This window comes from Tympanuchus pallidicinctus, unplaced genomic scaffold, assembly GCF_026119805.1.
Source record: "Tympanuchus pallidicinctus isolate F22 unplaced genomic scaffold, pur_lepc_1.0 scaffold8, whole genome shotgun sequence".
NCBI lineage: Eukaryota > Metazoa > Chordata > Aves > Galliformes > Phasianidae > Tympanuchus > Tympanuchus pallidicinctus.
Window position 1 is genome coordinate 30,326,226 of NW_026294802.1, and position 21,658 is coordinate 30,347,883.

Below are 21,658 nucleotides of genomic sequence, written 5' to 3' on the forward strand. Positions count from 1 at the left end.
TCCTCAGTACCAAATGCTTTTGCTATGTGCTCAGCAGACAGATTTTAGGTAGGTCAAACATCCTTTGGGGTACCAAACAACTCAGTATTGCTAGTTATGGGAACCAAGAAAACTGAATGTCATTTTAGACAAAATTCCCCGCTGCAAACAGCACTCAACCAATACACACAGTTGCTTTGCCTCAATTCTAACAGTCCAAGCAAAGCCCAGGTCCCTCAAATCACAGTCATTGTTGATCAGGTCTGAATCACCAGAATTAGTATTTTATTGATGTTTCTTTCCCCAGACCATCATCTATGCAAAGCTTGCTAATTTTCCATTACTTAATCACATCTTCATGTGTCAAAAATTCATGCACATACTAGTGACATTTTGGCATTTTTCTTTTTCAGAATGACATTCCTTTTATTTTTCACTGGTTCCATACACAGCTGCATGATCTGCCACCGCTACAAAAAAATGGGGAGAATGATTCACAGTACAATTTTGAAAAGAAGTGCATTTCTTTTAAATCAAGGCAGAAACAGTTCTCATTACAGTCCACTGATTAGTGACTAAATTCTACGTTATTTTAAGTTTACTTAATGCTACAAATAATCATTATCGACAATACTACTTAACCTGAAATAAGGCAGGGGCAAGATTTGATCTATCACTGTTTAAAATTCATAATGTTTGTACTTGTATACTATCCTATATTCATACACCTGTATAAAATACAACAGTGAAATAAATCTGTCCCCACAACAATAAACAGGGTATATCGTACAGCTAAAATTGTTATCACATCCTAAAAGTCATGGGATACATTAATAAGTAGACAATCATACGTTAATTTCCAAATTTAACAAGGAATGAGGATGAGGAAATAGATACAATGGGATTGATTTGTCATTACTGTCTTTACCTCAGCTTAAAGTCAGGATAGTTTCACATCATGAGGAACTTGGAAGTACTAATGTCACAAATCAGAGTCAATGCATACAGTACGGCAGAGCTGTAATCTTTGAAGAGCAACCTGATTTGCTGGAGTTTGCTTTGATTTTGCAACCCCAAAGCTGAATGATCCACAGTTAGCTTCTTTGCCTACCTGCTTACATTTATATATACACATATAAATGTTGTTTGTCTCATGGTATTTATCAGCTTTGCAAAACTTTAGTGGGGGACTTGTATCAAAAGTCAGGCTTCTGAGAAAACATTCTAAGCAACTAGCAGGGACTAACTGAGAAGTAAATATTCAGCTTACAGCTTAGCCATTGGTGTTTCTCAACAAGCCAGAACCATGCAGGGAACTCCTGGCAGTCCAAAGGGTCCAATCCACTAACATAGTGGCTGATTGTGCTGGGTTTTAATGACAAGTGGCACCCTAAGTATCTTACTACTCTATTTCTAGAATTTTAACTTCTAAACTACTTTGGAACATTCATGTATTTTACCTACTGCTAAGCAGGCAAATATGATTTAATTACAAAACTGGTTGTAATCTAGGTAATAGTTTTACATCCACTAAAGCCAAGATGTGTCATAACATTCAACACAACTATACATATAGTTGTACCTCATACCTAACTTTGCAGCACTGCAACTCCCCAGCCATTATATGCAAAAGAAAAGGAGCAAACCAGTGTTGTGGAAGGACTTATGTTTGCTATTCTCACACTCACTGATTTACATTCATATTAAAAACATCATCAGCAGAGGACTGCCATGGGAAGAGAAGCATGACATGCAATTGGAGAACGGTTGAAGCCACGTGGTTCAGTATAAACACATGTCCATGTTCAACAACAGAAGTGATACTTTTGATTGCAAGGGCTGCTTGTGCTTTTGTTAGTTGTGGCTTCTCCAGTTACTCAGCGTGATGAAGAAGTCTAACCAGGAGGCTGCATAACAGGTTTAAAAACTGCATTATGGTTTTGCTGCACCAGGCAGACAGTTTGTCCTCACAGGTTTGAAAGAAACAAGAGGCAGCCATTGAGGCCTATGGGTTAAAGGCAGCTGGTGATTTTAGTATGCTTCACGCCCCAAATCAATGTTTGTTTTACCACAGAAACATTGAAATCAGCAACAGGGTTCCAAAGTGCATCTTCACTAATCTATCCCATAGCAACACGGGAGCACAGTTTTCAAAGACACAAAATTATACATCTGGTAGCCACTTTTGTCCTCATTAGGTAAAGATTAGGAACTTTTTGGGACACACATACACACAAACATAATAAAATAAAATTTAAAAAAGCAATACAAATTTTGTTGCTGTCAGAAATAGAAAGTGCCATGCGGTACATCATCGTTTCCTGGTCCCGTTGTTAGCACTGGCTGACTTACTGAAACTTCTGCTCATCTGGGGAAAGTGAACAGTTGGCGTTCTTTCGGTGGGGCCATACAGCCCTAAATTCCTGGCTGTAGCTGACTTTCGAAGGGGCTTAACACTGGGGAAAGGATTGAAGACTTGTGACTTTGAATTACCAGGCTGGGGAGATTTAGCCAGGTTTCCACTGTCTGTGGATGAAGCAGACGACTCAGATGAATGTGGCTGGCAGGACTGACTGGATGTTGACTCAGCATCACTTTTGTTATCTGAGGTGAGTTCCAGCGTTTCCAGTTTTAGCTGAACCACTGTCACGTCTGTATTGCTGCCCGTAGAGACTGCATCAGCAGACTGCTGGTCAGCTCTACGAGTAGTCCTGTCATCCAAGCTACCTCCTCCTCCAAAATCAGAATGTTTGGAAGTGTCCTCCTTTGCACCAGGACAATTTGTTTTACAGCTCTCACTCTGCTCATCTATAAGTCCTATGGTATCCCCATAGCCCAGCTGGCCTTTAGCCCTAGCAATATTCTTTCGATGAACTCGTATGTGAGTGCGCCATGGAGAGTTTAGTTTTGATTTAAGATCTTCTTGGGGAATGGGAGACATCTTCCCTGTAGCATGACTTGGAATGTGGATAACAGCATTCTTGAGAGATTTGTTACTTGATTTCAGCTTCTTTCCTAAAAGGAGGTGGTTAATCACTGGGGAATGGTTTACCTGAGAAGGGAGGAGGCTGGTAACTGGCCCTTTGTCTGAAAGAAAGTGTTTGAAAGAAGCACAGTATTGTTAAATTAATGTCAAAACAAAATGTTCCAAGGATCTATCAGCAAAGACAATTTTTAGCCTTTCTTGAAGTATAGCAAAGGTTTGTAGGACTGACTTCAAGTAAAATCACTGAATTCCTCTTACAATTTGGAGTCAAAAACAAAGCTATTCTCCCTCCATTCCATTCTCCCTCCATCTTTACTAAGTCCTGAGCCAGGAAAACCGTGAAAATAAGTCATAACAAATACAGTTCCTCCATTTGTGAAATTGTGCTGTAATTGAAGCTGGCTTCTGACATCTGCACCCCCCTCCTTCATTTCTATTCCAGCTTTAAGAGGCAATTCAGTCCCTACATGAATTCAGTCATCTAAGCTCCTCCATGAGGCTTGAGTAAACACAGAATGAACCAATATATTTTTAATAGATAAAACCACACCAACTTATTATTATATCCTCTAATTCAAATCACAGCAGTAAATTCAGAATTAGGTAATTAGGTGATAGTTTGATTAACCCTCAAACCCAGCCCTGCGATATGATTAGAAGAATTAGAACTGTTACTGTATTGGTTTGATTTTTTATTCTTTTTTTGGCAGTCCTTGAGAATCAACATCTTACTGTTTGCACTGTTTTGGCACAGCTACTGCCTTTGTTCAAAGCAGATACATTGCCACTATTGAAAAGAATTTCCTTCAAAAAAGATGCTAACATTAATGAAAATAGCAGCTCCTACAAAAAAGTTAAGCCAGTGGGAGAGGAATAAAACTATCTGCAGTGACACATCTGCATGTTTCAATGCTGACTTGGAAAGATGACTTCCAATAAGGAGCTTGTACACCTTTAGTTACTCTGTTCAGACTAATCTCCAGATCACAGAATCCCAACTGGAGAAACAGATTCTGTAAAACTGATTGCTAAATAATAAACTAGCATCCAGCCCAAATTTGAGAGCAATATCATTAGGGCTAAATAAACTGTCAGCTACAATGGAACCTGCCATGCCCTGATGATCTCAGGGATATAGGAAGTTATGTACCAGCTATGAATCTATCTGCTGCTTGATCCAAAGTGTACTCATCTCCTTTTATCATTTTTTCCAGTGCATCAGTATGTCAACTCCAAGAATGCCAAAGATTTAAACTTTTGAATCAGAGAGATCAGCACAGTGCACCCAGACAGCAACGACGCTTTTAAATACCATTGTTCAGGTGGTCCCTGGGACTTAAAAATATCCCAGGGTCATCATCTTCAGATCCTGGCAAAAGAAGAAACATCATCATCTTCTCATTTGCATTTTGTATATATTGTTACAACTACTTTGCTATTAATGTCGCAAGTCAATCTTTCATTTTCGCTATTTGGCTGAAAGTAAAAGAGCATTATTGGTCTTGCCTCCTGTTATGAGACTGGCTTGTAATCAATCAGTAACTGAGTATGATTTGATGTATTACCTGCTCTGATATACACATGGTGAACCTGCTGTTGCTGTTTCTTCTTTATCCTGGAATACTGCTTTTTCAGTGCATTGATATCAGTGGTCATACGCTCCATCATCATGCTGTTAAAAGCAGCGTGATACTCGCTTCGGCAAGACTCTATTGCTCCAGGACTAAGTTCTGCAATGTTACTGGAGCCCAGACTTTGTTCTTCATTCTGATCTGCATGGAGTGGGAAGAAAGTGGAGACGAGGAGTTAATTGGTATACTTAAGAGTTCTGCAGATTATCAGCAAGGCAAGACTATGGCTGATTCCTATTCTCTTATTTAACTGTAGTCTTTAATCAAAGTTGTTACAATACACGTATTTAATAAAGCTGCAGTATTTTTTAACAAATATATATTTCTAGAGCTAACCCTTAAGAATAGTAAGGATTTGGTGGGAGGCAGGGGGAGGAGTGCATGTTTTAAGAATACAACATCAATTAACAAAGCAGTGGAAAGTTACGATCATGGCTTTCCAATAACCCCAAAGTACGCCAAGCCATTTTTAAAGGAATATTAAAAAAAAGTATTTTTAAAAATACTCAGCTGGTCAAAGATGAGGCTAAAACTGCAAATCATAAAATGTGTTATAGTTGAAGAGGCATGAGGTTAAACAAATGGCCTAAGTGATACTAGCAAGAAGCATCAAGAAACGGTTATAGCACCACAGGGGATAAGCTGACAGTAGCAAGCAGAGCAGCTGAGGAGTTGGGCAACTTCTGAGCTTCTCTGATATGCAACCACAGAGCAAAAGAAGCAGTGCAACTTATTTTCACAGCTGTTTCTGATGCACCACCAAACTGGAACTCTGGGGTCAAGGGGATAATCCTTTTTCAAGGGATGTTTGTTTGTCTTTGGTTTAGTTTGCAATAGCAGTTTGATGTTCTGACTAAGTGCTAGCTTGAAGTAGCAGGTGGAGACCTATATGCCCTTAAGAAAGAAAAAAAGAAAAAAAAAAGACACCACAAAAATCAACAGGGAAAATTTCAGCATAAAGGTCTCAGTAAAACCAATCCACAAGAACAATGATGGGTAATCATATAACTGTGTCTTCTACATCACTCTGTTTCCCTCTTTATTCATACACATTTCATTCTTTTAAACTATAGCCCCTCACAGGGTATCATAATGTCACCATCAAACACCACTTCATAAAGGCTGCTGCAAGTTAAGAAATATTATGTTCTTCTCATTGTGTTTTTCTCTTGTATCAGAATTTTGTTCTGCTTTGAGTGTTTCACATCTGAACATTTGTTTCCAAAAAATTATTTCAGTTGAAGGATTTGAAAAAATAGCATTTTGTCAGAACACCCTAAACCATATCCAATCTTTTTTTCTTAAATTGAATATACCCAAAATACACCCAAGAATATACTAGGCAACAAGCTGGCTGGGCTCATGACAGCTTTAATCTAGAGCTGCTGGGAGACCTCTGTACCAATGCACACAGAGTAGAAAATAACCAGGAGGAGCTGGAAACCATGATGCACTTGGAAAATTATGATTTTATTGCTATCACAGAAACATGGTGAGATGATTCACATAACTGGAATACCACCACTGAGGGCTATAAGCTTTTTAGAAGGGATAGACAAGGTAGGAGGAGCAGTGGAGTTACTCTGTTAAAAAAGTGGATAGAATCCTCCCTCAGGGAAACAGTCAGGAACAGGTTGAGAGCCTGTGGGATATGACTAGGGGCAGAACCAATAAAGGAATAATATTGTATAATATTATATATATGCAGCCTGTGAAATTGACTTTTAATGCATCTTCATGGACTGCAGAGGAAGTGGTTTGTCATCTGCTGTAATCCCTATATGAATTAAAAATACTGTTTTCACAGCAGCTTTCACAGTTGAACATACAAGTGATTTCTGCAGGGTCATGCAGATTTAACTCCATTTTTCAAAATTAACAAGAATGTTTTTACCTTTCATCTGTTTCTGGTACTTTTGGAGCTCTGGTGCCAAAAAGCCACTTAATGGTCCAAGACAGCCAATTGCATTGGCAATGGAGTCCTCATCGTCTAGATCATTCTCTTCATCACTGTCTCTGGTTCTGCCTAGCCTTCTGACAAAGGAGAATATAAGGGAAAAAAGGAAAAAGACATTCTTAAACATGATTACTACTAAACATCTTTATTTTCTTTAGGTGCATATAAGGGAAGATGTAATTTCAATATCTGACAATGATCCACTGTAAGAAGTGCATTTCAAACTCACCCTGAAAGTGAAGTTGACTTTACTGTCGCAGGGAAAGGAGTAATGTTGTAAGTGTACTTCTCCCTTAATTCTGCCAGTTGTGGGAAGGGAAACTGAGCCATGGTATAAACAGTCTAAGGGGAAAGAATATGCAGCTTTTACAATCATTCCTTTAATTAACAGTCCTACAAAAGATTTGTCCATGAACAGACTTTCATAGACACACAGAATTAAACACTGTGCCATGAAAAAAATGCAAATAGTTTGCTTTTATGGTTTAGTTGATATTTCCTGTAAGAAAAATAAGACTCACTAGAAAAGCACATAGTTTAGAGTTCTAAAAGCATCTAAGGCAATGCTAGATATACAGACTTCTTAAAAATCTGCTGTACTAATTTAATATTATTATCAGTCCTCTCCTTGGCAGCACACCTGCAGCACTGAGGCATTAGGCATCTTCCAGAAGAACTATGCTTCTGCTTAAGTATTCAACAAGGCACTGACACTGTTGCAGATAGGGATGAGCAGCCCCAGCTTAATGGAGAGTGTTAATGGATCCCTTACATCACCTGAATTACAGACTAACAGGAAGAACCCAATATTGTCCAGCTAACATTTTAAAAAAAAAAAAAAAAAAAAAAAAAAGGATTTGTCCTGTCATTAAAAAAAGTGCCACCACAACTCTCTGTATGCAAAATCACAATGTGTAACCATTAGAACAAGACCACAAAAAGCTCTTACTAAATTTTATTTACTTCAATACTCAGAGTTAAAGATGATCAATAGCTGCAAATGAACTTACTTTCAGCATTAATTTTGCTTTAGGCCATTTTGTAATAAGACAATGTGTGTCAGCAACCAACCTGGCATGAAGACAGATCAGACTCATTGCAGTATCACTGCCGATTTGATTCTATCTAATTTAGTAGCCCTTTTCCCCTTACATTTGCACTGAAAAAAAAACCCTGAAACATCATTTCTCAGAGTTTCTTTGAAAAAATTAAGAGTTTTTCACAAGTTAATGTCTACTGACAGACAGCAGCATAAAAATTTCTCCTCAGCCATGGCAGGAAATCTTTCCTTTTCTTGCTCCTGTGCTAGTAAGTCACTGGCGTTTTCATTTAAAAGCAAATGGCCTCAATTAACATGAAAGGAAATTGTGAACAATTTCTATTTAATTGATTCACAGACAGTGCTTTGTCTGTGCAAAATACATCAAGAAAACTGCAAAAATGAATTCTGAACCGTTCTTGATTAAAAAAAGGGGAAAAAAAAAATCTCTGGTGGCAATGATTTTAGCAGTGAGAAGCAGGAAGGGTAATCCTGGCTAGATCACACAGGCCAATAGTACAGTTCAACAGACTTCTGTGTGTAAGGAACTCTGTATTTTGAGCCCTGCAAAGATTCTGAGGCAAGGAGAATGCCTTCAGAAACCCAGAGCACGAACTGAAGCTTCGTCACTCAGTGAAACTGAAACACTGCTGTGAAAGACAAATATCCTCCAGGGCCTGAACAGTGATATGCTGGCAGTCTACCAGATGGGGGAATTTTATGATCTGGAGAAAGACCAGGCCCAACCACCTCCGGCCCAACATGTCTGCCTGTTTGTTTGATCTCCATCACACTTCACAGTGTTTTTGCCCATATGTCTCAACTCTCTCCCTTCATAGAGAAGGAGGCGCGTCTGGAATTTATTTCTACTCTTTGTGTCAACAGCCTTTTCAGGTAACTTCTTCCATATGCTATTTACCCTTCATGTGAACAGTCAGCCTGAACTCTCCATTTACTCCTCACACCTACTGTTTTCGATTATGCTTTCAGCTTTCCCATGTCTCCAATGCGTCTTTTCCAGGTCCTGTGCAATTTCTCTCTTTTGCACACATTTTTTGCTTAATTACTTGCTGTCAGATTCTAACTAGGAGCTTCACTTGCTACCTAAGAGATCCACAAACAGATTTTATGCTGGTGCACATTCAAAAATTTTTGTCAATCAGCACCTGTGATCTCACAGCAATGCCTCAACGAATCTTGCTTCTAGTTTGCACACAGATTTGGATGCTATGTGATTAATTCTGGTGAAACTGGGCCAGTGGGAAATGGCCTACAATACGAAGCATTATGAGTTTGGCTGCACGGTCTTATTTATGGCAGTGAGGGACAGATTCTGGGAACACTTAAAGAGGTGAGAAAAACACCTTCCCTTCTCGTCTCAAACCTCACACCTTACTCTAAAACTGCAGTCAGCTATGCTCTCAGCAGAATGCCATACAAAAGGTGACAGGCTTGTGGCTTCCAGAGGAGGGAAGAAGTTCTGCTTTTGCAAGATAGCTCACAAAGTCTTGATTCAAGAGCTGCTCCACAATGATTTAAGGTTTCTCTCCCTTTTCACTAGGAAAACAAAACAAAAAGCAAAAACAAACTCAAAAACAGACTAAGCTGTTGCTTGCAGACTCCAGCAAAAAGTTACCAGTGAATTATCATCAAATGCAGGTAACTGCAGGAGATGGTCCAAAACGCTGGGCTAACAGAGAGGGATTAACCTATTCCCTTCTACCGTGGTAAACACACAGGTATACCTCTCCTTTTTATGTTTTCTTTTCATCTCTACAGTGGAATGTTTCTAAACCTACAAACTGAACTAATTTAGCTGCTTGTAAAAACTCTTATTTTATGGGAAAGCATGAAATCCTTTACCTAAATAAGCACACGTTGTTTAAAGAATCTGCAGATACCTGGCATACAGTCTTTTGTCTCCTTGCAAGAGCTAAAGTTTATCAATAGGCCAATAAAATGACATTACTGAATACTGTATTTGCTTAACTGCTAGTCCTAAATACATATGCAGCCTAGCACCTGGAGTGTGCAGCACTTACCCTTAATTCACCTAAACTGCTCAGTCTGAAAAAGGAGGAAGCTGTTGGCTTCTTTGCTCCTCCAATCACTCCAAGCTCTCCTCAGCTTGAAGGAGAAGAGCTGGAACTCTTTCAATGTAAGGGCCAAATATGCAAAAGCTTATCTAATTTAAAAATCTGCTCTATCAACTCTTGCTCCTGAAGCATCAGCCATACCTTCCTCTTCTAGCTCCAAAAGGCAATAGGTCTATAGAGCAGGACTTGTTTCCTAGTGGTCTAGAAGTGCCAGCTATTTTTCAGAGGCTTAAGTAAGCCTGGACAAGTAGTTAAAACACAAGTGAAAGCATCATGCAACTTTAAAGAAAAGGGAGATGATCACCACTAGCAACCTCTACTGAAATGTATAGAAAAGACAGAGTAGAATATTAATCCTTCCCCATGGCAGGATATTAATCCCTCAGCCACCTTGTAAAAAGTATCAGATGTAAGTAAAACCATCACTCTGATTCCGATTAGGAAAAAAAATAACATTTTGAAAACAAAGCAGCCTAAATGCTCATCTTTGGCTTACTTGTCTAGAAAATCTTAAAGCAATTTATAAAAGTAATATTTTCAAGCAGTTTATCTCCTTTCATTAATGAACTGGTTCATATTTCTCTATTTTCTTTTCCAAAGCAGAAAAAAAACCCACCAAAACTGTTCAAATGCAGCAGCCAGGCACGTGGTGGGACTCATATCCCCAAACTGCAAATACTTACACTGCCTGCTTTTCTCCTCTAAAGGTAAAGACAATCTGGAGAGAATTTCTCTGACAAAAAGAACTACACTGTCAGTGCCTGCCTTTGACTCTATGAATGCTATCTAAACTGTAGTATGGTTTCTTCTACTCAGAGGACATACACAAAATAGGCATGCTGCCCTCCTCACATGTCTTCATTATCCGTACTACCCTATAAGGAACCATAACACCTATATTAAACCATACAAGTACTTCTGACCAGTTGCACTTCATTTTTGAAGCAGAACAAAGCCACAGTAGTTGCCTTTCCCACTCCTAGAGCTCCCTCATCAGACAAAACAACTAAAAGTCTGAAAGCAATTCTTTGCTTCAGAACAGTACTTTATAGACTATGGAAGTGTCTACTAACTTTGCATGCAGAAATATTATCATGTATATTATAAAAAATATGCAAGCTCAAATCAATACAATTTTTATCTGCAATACTCAAGTCCCTTTTCTTTCCTAGAACAAAGCAGATATTTGTTCTTATCCAATGACATAAGTGTAAGAATTCAATGAGCATAGTTATCTACAAATGTCTTTGTTTATAGTTCATTGAATGCCCTTCAAGGCAATTTTTTTTTAAATCATGAAGGACTCTTCTTCTCTTTCTCACTTGATAAATGCTCGTCTCCCACTATGTCTGCAGAATGAAAAGGACTCAGTGTAATAAATAACTGGCCAAAACAAAAACAAAGTAAAAGAACATCCTAAAAATTATGACTACAAAGAGATTCTACATCTTGCTTGCGTAGATTCAATTGCACACTACCACACCAAACTTTCAGCTCTCAACATACACATACTCTTTATCAAGTGGAGTCTAGTCTTTCCTGTTTTTCATGTGTAAGATTTTCAGCTTTAACTGCAGGTCATCTGCATTTATCTTAAATTTTTATTCTTGAGAGAGCTTATGTTCCTGCAGTATCTGAATAGAAAATGTAACTCTTTAAAAATCAGCCCCTGAAGGATGATTGGAGAATGCAGAACATTATACCACAATTACTCACTTGCATGAGTTCGTTGCTGTCAATCAGACTGTCTTCCAGCATCTCCTGGGTTAGCTTGCCCATGGTACTGTAAAACTCATCTGCAGTTTCACAACACTCTATTTGCCTGTGTCAGAATAAATGTTGTTTTATCTCATTTTATTATTACATATAATTATTTGCCTCCAAACCAAAACTGAATTTTCTGTAATCATAAAACATGCACTTCCACGAGTCACATTAATTCTTACATTTATTGCAGTTCCCTCTACACTTCCAAATAACAAAACTACACATCACTATATGATGTCTGCCTAAGCTATACACATTCACGCATATACAGACAGGTTATTCACTCTGCTTCTTTCAGTTATAAAACTTGAGAAATAATAAATCCTGAGCCCTTATTCATCAGGACCAAAAATGAGAGTGCCTCTTGCTAAATTAATCTTGTAACATTCTGCTTGCTTGCATGAAAACAAGACTGGGGCGATTATCTTGTACATATACACCTACATGTCGGTCAGTTTAACTGACTGTATTACAAAGCCATTATATAATATTTTATTTAAGGGTTAGAGTGGTCTGATCCAGATAGAAAAGCTTTTAAAAGCCTCATCTTCGGACCTCTAAGAATTAAAAATTAATCTCATTCTCACCGGTTCTTGTAAGAACCCATCTGACCTCCAAACAGCATACCCAGTAATGACAGAGACTGGGACACAAAACAGAACAATAAACCACTGATTAGATAGATCAACCTAATCATTCCTTTGCCCTTGCAACTATTTCCATTCAAAGATATCAATGTTTTGTAACAATAAGTTCACGTTGCCTTCAAGGGGAAAATAAATACTATCTTCATCTTGTAAATGAGAAGCCTATAGGTTGGAAAGACTCATGGAATTCTGCAAAGTCTGGAAGGAAAAAAAAAATTAATCCATATTTTCTTAATGTTATTTGAGTGTCTAAGAGCTAAACCCACATTAATATTTCCTTCCTAAAAATATCCCAGAAGGAAAGAAATCGCGTCATCTGCTGCACCAAATCACTAGCTCTGATAGCTTTACAAACAGAATGGATCTTCAGTTGGAATAAAAATCATAGTCCGAAAATCACTTTTGCTAAGATCATTATTTCAAGAAAATACACTGAATGTGCTATTTATTTATCCAAGCTTACATCATGAATTTGAAAAGAGATTTTAAAATATAGGCTGGAAAATTAAACTGTATTTCTTCTCTGGATTTCACCAGAACAGAGAGAACTGCTTTATCTAAAACTACTCTTCAATGTTTAAAAGACCTGTGATTCTTTCCACATAGCTGTAATGCAGAAAAACAAATTCACAGCAACAACAAAATCCAAAAATGTGTAAAGGTAGACAAGGATATATCCCTTCTTCATGGCCTTCTCCATACTGCATTTTAAAGTTTGGGATTTTACGTGCTCATGTCACCAATTTAAATCTGTTGAAATGGATGTGTCTGAAAACACTGATGAAAAAAAACAGGTACAGACAGAAAGCTTCCAGCATTAGGCATTTCTAGTCATCTACTGGCATCCTTCCTATGGCTCTTAGTAAGTAGGGAAAAGCAGGTGGCCTCATGATCCTGTCTCCAAACTATGGAAAGATGGGATCACAATTTTTTTGTTGAATAACTGCTTGTGGCAGAGCGGGATTTTTCTGTTGTGCCTAGACCCCAAATGGGCAAAAATGAGGAACTCTCCATCTGGATAATGTGACTATTGAGCATTTGCCAATTCATCTCCCATTTCAGTGATGGCCACTCTTCTGAGTCAGCCACTGCAACAGCTGAGTTTTCTCAGAATACCTTTTCCTTTGATAGGCATTAATTCATTTGATCTTTCACAATAGTAAGGCTTTCTTCTTCCCATTTGCTCAACAAGCAGCTCCAAGTCATTTCTGTTTATTTACACACTCATGGTACAAGTTTCTGGTTTGATTACAAGAAGCTTTATTGTTTTCACCCTATTTTTTATTTCATATCAATTATGAGAGCTATCTTATAGGCACTGCATACTTGTTTTTACAAATCATACGTATTATCTGTTTGTTACTTGGAACACTGAAAGAACTGAACATACTGTAGCCTTCCATGTAGAATACAGCTGCTGGGATGATAAAAAACTTTTTTCATGAGGACTAGAAGAAGAAGCTTCCCTTGATCTATCTTGGAGGGGAGAGGGAGGTCTACATTAGGGAACAGTCATTTAACAGTTTAGCTGCTACCAAAGTCTTGATTTATATTAGCTGAATGATTAAGTGGTGAAAAATGATAGAAATAACGGGTACATAGGCAATTACCACAAACTTACTGCCTGTCTTTACTAACAATTTCAACCTCTTGTGGCTTCCACAGAACTTCTTTGCTGCCCTTATTTTTAAGTTGCCCATTCCTCAAGTCTCTTTTCATCAAAACAGAAGTGTGGCTGAACCTTTTAAGAGAAGTACTTCTCACCTCGTTTTCAAGTCTAGAAAAATAGTTGTGAAAAGTATGAAGACTAAGAGACTATGGCTATTGTCACTGGTCCCACTTTTTCAATTCCCCATTCTACTTTCAGCAAAGAACAAAATCACATTCCTCTTCCAGAAAAAATACAGCGCCCCATTTTACCTGCTTATCTTATTTGATATGATTAATCACAAAATTACTGAACGTCAGGTCTGTTCAGCTTCTGTGACCCACCTTCTTCTGTATCTCTCATTATCACTCCACTACTCTTTTTCTGTTGAGTGCCCCAAAAACTGTCCTGCGACCACACTCCTATTTCCCCTATACAATAACTTAAGGTATAAAATACAATTAGCTTATTCTTTTGGCTGTATTCTTTTAGGTGGTTTCCTGTTCTTTTCATTTTTTTATAAAGTGTGTTTAATTTTTTCTTTGATTACATTTTACACTAAAAATCTTCAAAGCAATGACTCCCTTTTATTTTTTATCATGTTATGAATTGGAACATTTGTAGCTACAGTTGGTAAGTATGTAGAGAACCAACCCACCTTTTATCTAAAGGTTTGGTACCAAGTAATAAAGGACAATGGGACTACATACAGCTTAATCCTAATGCAAATTATTTGTAAACGTTTCTTTCATGAACAGATCGAAAGAAATGTCTTGGGTAGTTATTATGCTAATTACAGTTTCCATTAAAGATGGATGTTGTATTAAACATTCCTCTGCAATGCTAGTAGCCTACAGTGTTAATATATTCCAAAAGAAGAAAAAATCAAACATCCAAGTACAGAGATGAACATAAACCTCAGAGGTTCAGTCTGAAGGGAAGAAAAAAAAAAAGGAAGTGAAGCACTGATAAACATCTCAAGAAAAAATGATGCAATTGATGAAGAAGTTTACAGTTGAACTAACATCTGCTTGTCCTGTGTGAGTTCACACCTCCTGCTGAAGTTGGTGACAGAACACTTATTTCTCCAGGAGCACTGTGCACTTTTTGGAATGCAAACTTCTGCCACAACAACAGCCTCTGCTGAGAACTAATCTTTTATATTTCATCCTATGTAGTGATAGAAATGGACAAATATAACAATAATAATAGAAATACAAATTAACAATAATGGCAATTTTGCTAGACCGTGCTTAAAAGCAGAGAATCTCAATAAAATGTCTTTGCAGGCATTCAGAGAGAAGAACCACATTACACAAAATGATTCTCTTAGTAACCCTCAGCTGTTTTCTTACCCGTAGCCAATGGGCTTAAGTGAAAAAAATGAAGAGTAACATCTCCAGCTTCAGACAAAGAAGGACTAAATCAGCTAGTCATCCTCAAATTGCTCTGTACTTCTTTTCCCAGAATGTTTACTAACTCCCTCTGATGTCTATGCTCTGGAAAGTCCAACTAATATTTCAGCACACCATAAAGACATTATATGTGCACAATACAAACATCAGGAGACATTCGCTGCAAGAAGGCTCAGCTCATTATTGTGCCCATTCTTTTGGCATCATGACAATATTCTCTAGTATACAGTTTCTTGGAAAAGCCAGAGAAGAACATTGCTTCTGCTTTGAAAAAGATGTACATTCTCCTGGAAGACTGAGAATATGCTCTTCAGAACAACATATAAATTATTTACATTGATCAAAGCAAAAGAAAAATCAGACTAACACGACCACTTACTCTCCTAGCTTTGCCCAGATAGCCAGAGCTACTCTCAGTATAATCTCAGAGCCTTCAAAGAATACTGAATCCCAGATCTTCAGAACTGTATGGTTAGGCAGGCAAGTGGCGAAGAGGGTCAGAAACCACTGCATGGTGAAGACATTTGTAAGAGGGGGTTCATAGCCTCCTGAAATATAAAAACATAAATGCTTTAAGTCCTTGTAATTGCTATTGTTTTACATGATGTATGAACTGCATACTGAAATTCAGCTGTCATTCTAGTAACCCCTGTTACTGGGCAAAAGTTTCTTAGCATGGAGCTAAAGAGAAACTGAGAAAAAGAAAAATGAAAAAAATGACATATATAGTCACCATTCATTTTGCTGTGTTGCCAGAAGCTGTAAGCATCACCACCCACTTTGAAAAACACCACTAAACATCCTTTCTTAACATAAGAAAGATTGCTTTTCCTTCTCTATAACTACATAAGCTAAAAGCCTTCCATTTAAAAAAAATGCAGTTGTATTTCTGCAGAAACTAATGACATCAGCAGTCTTCAGTCCTGACGCACTGACAACTTAGAAGAAGAAACTGCTAACACATTCAGTTTTCCTTTTGGCTTGTTAACAGCTTCCTACAGGATTTAGCAGCCTGACAAAGCTGTAGTTTTATTTTCTTATTATTCTCAGAGAGCAATTTGTGCATCCTAGTATCAACTGAATTCCATGATTCACAGAGGCTGCTGTCTGTGAAAATACTTTTGAGCAGCAAATGCTTACTTGACACACTTTCTTAGTTTTCATACAGTCTGCGCTGTCATGAGTTTATCTGTATGTAGCATGGTGGTACATTTTAGAAAAGAGGAAACCTGGGTGCACTTAGCTTCCAGGTGGGCGATGGGGAGGAAACTCTCGTGAACGAAACAGCTGTATTTTGATTAAAAAAAAAAAAAAAAAAAAAAAAAAAGTTGTCTGGAGGAAATGCTATACAACAAAAATTCACAGTGCAAAGCCAGTTTTCAGGTAGTAATTCAGGAAGTAGCTCAGTTTTGTATCTGCATATTGCTAAGCATCCAGGTGAAGGCATATTAACCAGTTGCCATTTGCTCTTGCATCACAACTCTTCTCAGAACAGCTCTGTAAATTCGAGCAACATAAAAGCAGCAAGCAGTTAGACACATATTATGAGCTGAGGAAAGAAACACTTTTTCCATGTATCTTTTATACTAAGCTGTTCATTAGAGGGGTGGCACTCCATATGTTCTACTGTCAACATGTTTATGTTATGTTTGCAGTTGTGGGGCCAAACGATTTCCCTCATCTTTCCTGGGAGACAATATATTTTAAGCATACCAATAACTGAAACGATCATCTTTCACTCCTAACAATGCCAAATGCATGTTTGCTGAACAATATATTCAGGAAACGGCTTCAAAGACTATTTTCAGACCTGTGCTTAAATGAAACAATAAGAAGGAAATGAGTAGCATTTTCCATTGAACCTACCTCCACTTTCTCTGTTAGCAGCTCTTTGCAGGGTGTCTAAGTGTTGGGACAGTTCAGGAAGGTTCATTCGTAAAAGATCTCGGAAAACAGCCATATCCACAGAGAGAGCACGGAGATTATTGACAAAATAACTATCAGGAAGCACCTTATCAATTAGGTAAATCATGATCTGTAAGAAGATAATTACAATCACGTAGGACTTACTCCTAGAAAATAAGTCTCAATAACAGAAAAGAGATCTAAAATTCTAAATTCTGTTCACAAAACTACAGGTTAGAGCCAGTGTCATGCTGGCATCTCCATTAAAATGGGGAATAATCGTCATTGTAAGCATTCACAGGTACTCTAAATTGCCATCAGCAATCCAGATGCAAAGGCTAAGACAGCCTCTTGAAGCTGCTCAGATTTTATGAACCATTAAGGACTGAAATCAATTTCATGATAAGCTATGCCCAAATTGGAAGCATCACTCAAATCAAAGGCAACATTTTGCACTTTTGATGCTAGAGGTGTTTATGAGATTTTCCAAATTGCTGAAAAGTTCCATTATCCCCTTTCTGGTTGTTAACTGTCACAACTAGAATACTCGTCTTCTAAAGAATCTTCTTTTGCTTCTCCAAAATGCAAGATAATGTTCTTTTAAAGCATTCCTCACACATCTCACTGTGATGTGTTAGTGCATGCTGCACTTCATCTTGTCATTTTAAGAGGTGCTAAAGTAAGCAGCACAAGACAGTTTAAAGAGACATATGTTTCAAGTAAGATAGCTCAACGACATGGGTAAAAATGCATTAACTGGATGCTGTCGAGCTTCTGAGAACGAACAAACGGAGCAAATAAATATAAAACACCTTCTGTACATTAGCAGCCCAACAGGAGACTCTGAACTTCAGGATCTTAGACTATTTCAAATGCCTGCTCTACCAACTGCATTAAGAGATTCTGCATGTGGTCACGCTGTATCTCCAACTCTCCACTACTCACTACTTCTCCAGAGAGTTTTTAATCCTTGCTAGCTCCCAAGCCTCGTCCAGAGCCACTCTTTCTCTCTCATGCCTTCTTGCAAACAGGTATCTTTCCTCTTTAGCTTATGCTACTATTTAAAATGACAAAAGCTGCACCTTTCACATCAAACCCCTTCTTCTTCTTGAGAAATTCCAGCCTTACAAAGCACACATATGGAACATGGAGAAGAAATAACTTTGTTTTCCATTCTCATTTTTGCCAGATAAGACTCATTTCGTAGTGCTAACACACCTCAGTGATTTAACTCTTCATGGCTCTGTAGGGCCATTCCATTACTTCTTCAGCAATAGGAGCCTGACACAGCTCATGGTAAGAGATGACACAAAAAAAACACAGAGTTCCAAGTAACCAATTTGAAAATCATAATCATAAAAATAGGGTCATCACGTTTCCTATACCATCATAACATGTCCTAGGAGCTTCTGGATTGTATAAGATAGATGGAAAATAATAGTTGAAAGTACTGAAAAAAATTGTAGCACAAATTATTCAGAGGAAATTTTACTCTGACAAATACAGTATTTTCTTACTATCATAAGTAGCTCTCTAGAGTGGTCTAGAATGGAATTTTAAAAAGTCTAATAAATAAAACACTGTCGGGGCTATTTATTTTCATTTTACGTATTTATTTTGTGTGTTTCTACAATTAGCTTTAAAATGCAGCAGATTTCTTAACTGCCATGTACAAGGTTGATAACAGAAACTGGAAGTTTCAGCTAAACACAGGGGTTGTGTAAAGTCAGTAGCAATGTCATCTTTTATTTATTTATGGTCAAGCTCTCATTGGTTTTTTGAATACAGTTTGCTTTTTTGGTAAACAGTAATAACATTCAAACTGTCCACCTCTAGTTCAGACAAGATAATAAACAATCCAGAGATAAAAATCAATCTACTTTAAGTCTTGCTCTTTTAGGCTGTTTATAAAGTTCACACATTCATTTATTCTTAAGTTCACTAAGTAAAAGCAATCCTCAACACTGCAACAAAAGATTCTACTCACTTTCAATGCATCTCCCTCATTGCCTTCCATCACTTCCAGAATGAGTGCAGCTAGGATGTTAAAGCCCTGACAATAGCCAACAGATTTATTCCATCTGGCATAAGCCAGCAAAACTCGTTTTAATACCACTCGATCTTGCTCTGCCTCCTGGCCACAGTAAGAACTGCAACCGGTTCGGTGAAGGTCCTTGAAAGGATAAAAAAGGACAGAAAAAAAAAAATAAAAATGCTTATTTCCCTCCTTCCATTAGTTTTCCTGCCTGCCCCAGTTTTCCCTTCACGTCCACCCTCCAAACACATGCTCCTGAAGTTGATGAGCTTGTTTCTTTTTTAATCTGTAAACCTTTAGCTTGCTTAGCCTATTTCTCTTCAGTAGGGTCACAAGTAAATAAGTTATCTAGAAAATGCTCACAGGAATTTGTCACAGAAAATATCAGAAGATATCTGTGTTTCAAAGAGGCAAAATATATCAGTTCTGTAATTCCTTTTTATGTCTTCCTCCACAGAATGGTGTTTTCTCTTGATTTTAAGGATTTTCAAAGACATCAGAAAAATGTATTCTGTGCATATTAAACAAAGGCACATGGGAAAAGTATTATTATTTTTTTTCTATCTCAAAATCCTTTCATTGCATGGGACAACCACTACAATGTGAATAGGCTGAGCAGAACATCACAATTTGTTAATATTGCACAATACGGAACAAAGGATTTGAGTAGATGCTTGTGTGCAAATGCCACTAGCAGCAGCTAGCAGTTTGAAGCTAGATGCAAAACTTCTAGCAAGCATCTGCCTTCCATTTCAAGACATCTGTTCTAGAAACCATTCAAATTTTTTACTGGGAAGTGCCTGACATTACCATTAAATTTGTGAATAATTTATGCTGGGAAACGAGTACAGACAAAATCCAGTTTTTAAACTGACCAAACAAAACAAGAGGAACTGTTTTTCTTTAAATCAAAATATAAAATAAATTCCAGCTGATTAAGTTTTCAGGACAAAACAAAGAAAGAGAAGCGTCCTTGAGAATTTAATTTAAATTATTTGTGGAAGGCGAAAGGCACTACAATGTTTTGTGTTTCATGAGTAAGATCTAACGCCTTATATTACCAAGTACAGATGGCAGTAATAACCAGGAACACCAGGTACTTTGTTCCATGTCCTTTAATTAAGATGATTATAGAAAATAAAGAACATCTCCTAGGTAAACAGACCAACATCTACATCACCACAGCAATATAAATCAGTTAAGCTCTCCCTCAAAAATGCCCTTTGTTTTACATATAAATTAACAATCAGCTGAGAAATGTGCATAGAAAGATGCTCAATTGCGTCTACCTTTACTATCTGGATGCCCATAGAGTCATCATCTGGATTACTTCTTTCATTGAATGTGAAACGCATTGTTTTATCCCAGTCAATGGCTATACTGTGCAAGTACTGATCAGCAAGGGTCAGCCAAACCTAGGAAGTCAACATAATGCATTATTTCTCAGATAAAATATGAGCAGTTTTTATAAGCACCATGCGATGAACCTGACCAGCTTCAGCCAGCTGCAATCTGCTGTTAAGACTTGCTGTGTACAGGAGAAAACTTTATTTAAAACAATTTTTTGCATAATTAAAGTAATACCTTGCTCCCCAAAGCAGAAAGGAGGAAAATGGTATTAAGTATCCAAGCCTATGAACTGTTTACAAAGTTGCAAGTCCATTGTCAGAAACCAAGAGCCCTTCCAAGTGGAAGCCCATCTAATGGTCCTATCAGCGTTTCTAATCTTACAACCAGCAGGGAGTTCTACAAAGGATAAAACAGCTGCAGGCTTTCCTCTAACTCCACCATGGATCCATCTCCTGGAAACACAAACATGAGAAATCCAGTAGTGCTCCCTCTCCTGGAGGTCTCAACTTTCCAGAAGGAGCAGTTCCCAGTAGGAAGCCTTTGGAACTAATCTGAAATAAATAATACTTGGATCAGTATAAGTTAATGTTGAAAAAGGACTAAACTATTGGCACAACAGGGAGTTCTGAAAACAGGCATTGCCCACTTTTAAAACCTGTTAATTACCAAAACAGATTATGTATGTGCACTTAAGACAAATTGTAGACCTTCATTAAACATTTGAGAAGTTCTTGAACCATAAATATACATGACAGATCATACAATGGCAACAAGTAACAATAAAGGATTTTTATTTTCAGGAAACTGAAAGAAATCATGAAAGCAAATGGGTCAAGTTTTATACCAGCTGTTAACTCCCTCAAGTGACAAAAGTAATTCAAACACTTCCCACAGATATAAACACTTAGATAATTGCATGGGGAAGGAATTTGTAGACAGCTCACAGAATCTCAGATTTTCCACATTTAAACATGCCATCCCACGCTTCTGAAAAGCCACCCATGTAGAGGATTAATGTTTCTCTGTCTCCCAGCAGCATTTGGCACTGTTAATTTCTTACTGATGTTCGACTGGATTGTCTATTTCTGCCAGCTCTGGACAACAGATGTCACATGCCATAGCGGTAATCCAGATGTCACCCTGCCCCTTCCACTGACAGCAAAGGAAGCAATCAGCGTGCTGCCAAAACAACAAATATTTCCG

General features: G+C 37.7%; 1 protein-coding gene across 5 annotated transcripts in view; it reads right to left on the bottom strand.

Moving 5' to 3' along the window:
• Positions 1-243: 243 nt before the first annotated feature.
• Positions 244-21,658, bottom strand: part of TBC1D30 (TBC1 domain family member 30) — a 49,522-nt gene continuing 28,107 nt past the window's right edge. For 2 of the 5 annotated variants that reach the window (XM_052669463.1, XM_052669466.1), the window contains 10 exons: positions 20,395-20,520; positions 19,058-19,243; positions 17,032-17,200; positions 15,545-15,713; positions 11,405-11,510; positions 6,783-6,895; positions 6,491-6,630; positions 4,531-4,737; positions 4,278-4,334; positions 244-3,066 (listed from right to left, as the gene is read on the bottom strand). In XM_052669463.1, coding sequence (XP_052525423.1) covers positions 2,291-3,066; positions 4,278-4,334; positions 4,531-4,737; positions 6,491-6,630; positions 6,783-6,895; positions 11,405-11,510; positions 15,545-15,713; positions 17,032-17,200; positions 19,058-19,243; positions 20,395-20,520 — 2,049 coding nt within the window. In that variant the 3' untranslated portion in view covers positions 244-2,290. The remainder of the gene's footprint in view (positions 3,067-4,277; positions 4,335-4,530; positions 4,738-6,490; positions 6,631-6,782; positions 6,896-11,404; positions 11,511-15,544; positions 15,714-17,031; positions 17,201-19,057; positions 19,244-20,394; positions 20,521-21,658) is intronic. The other 3 variants (XM_052669465.1, XM_052669468.1, XM_052669464.1) reach the window with 2 other exon arrangements.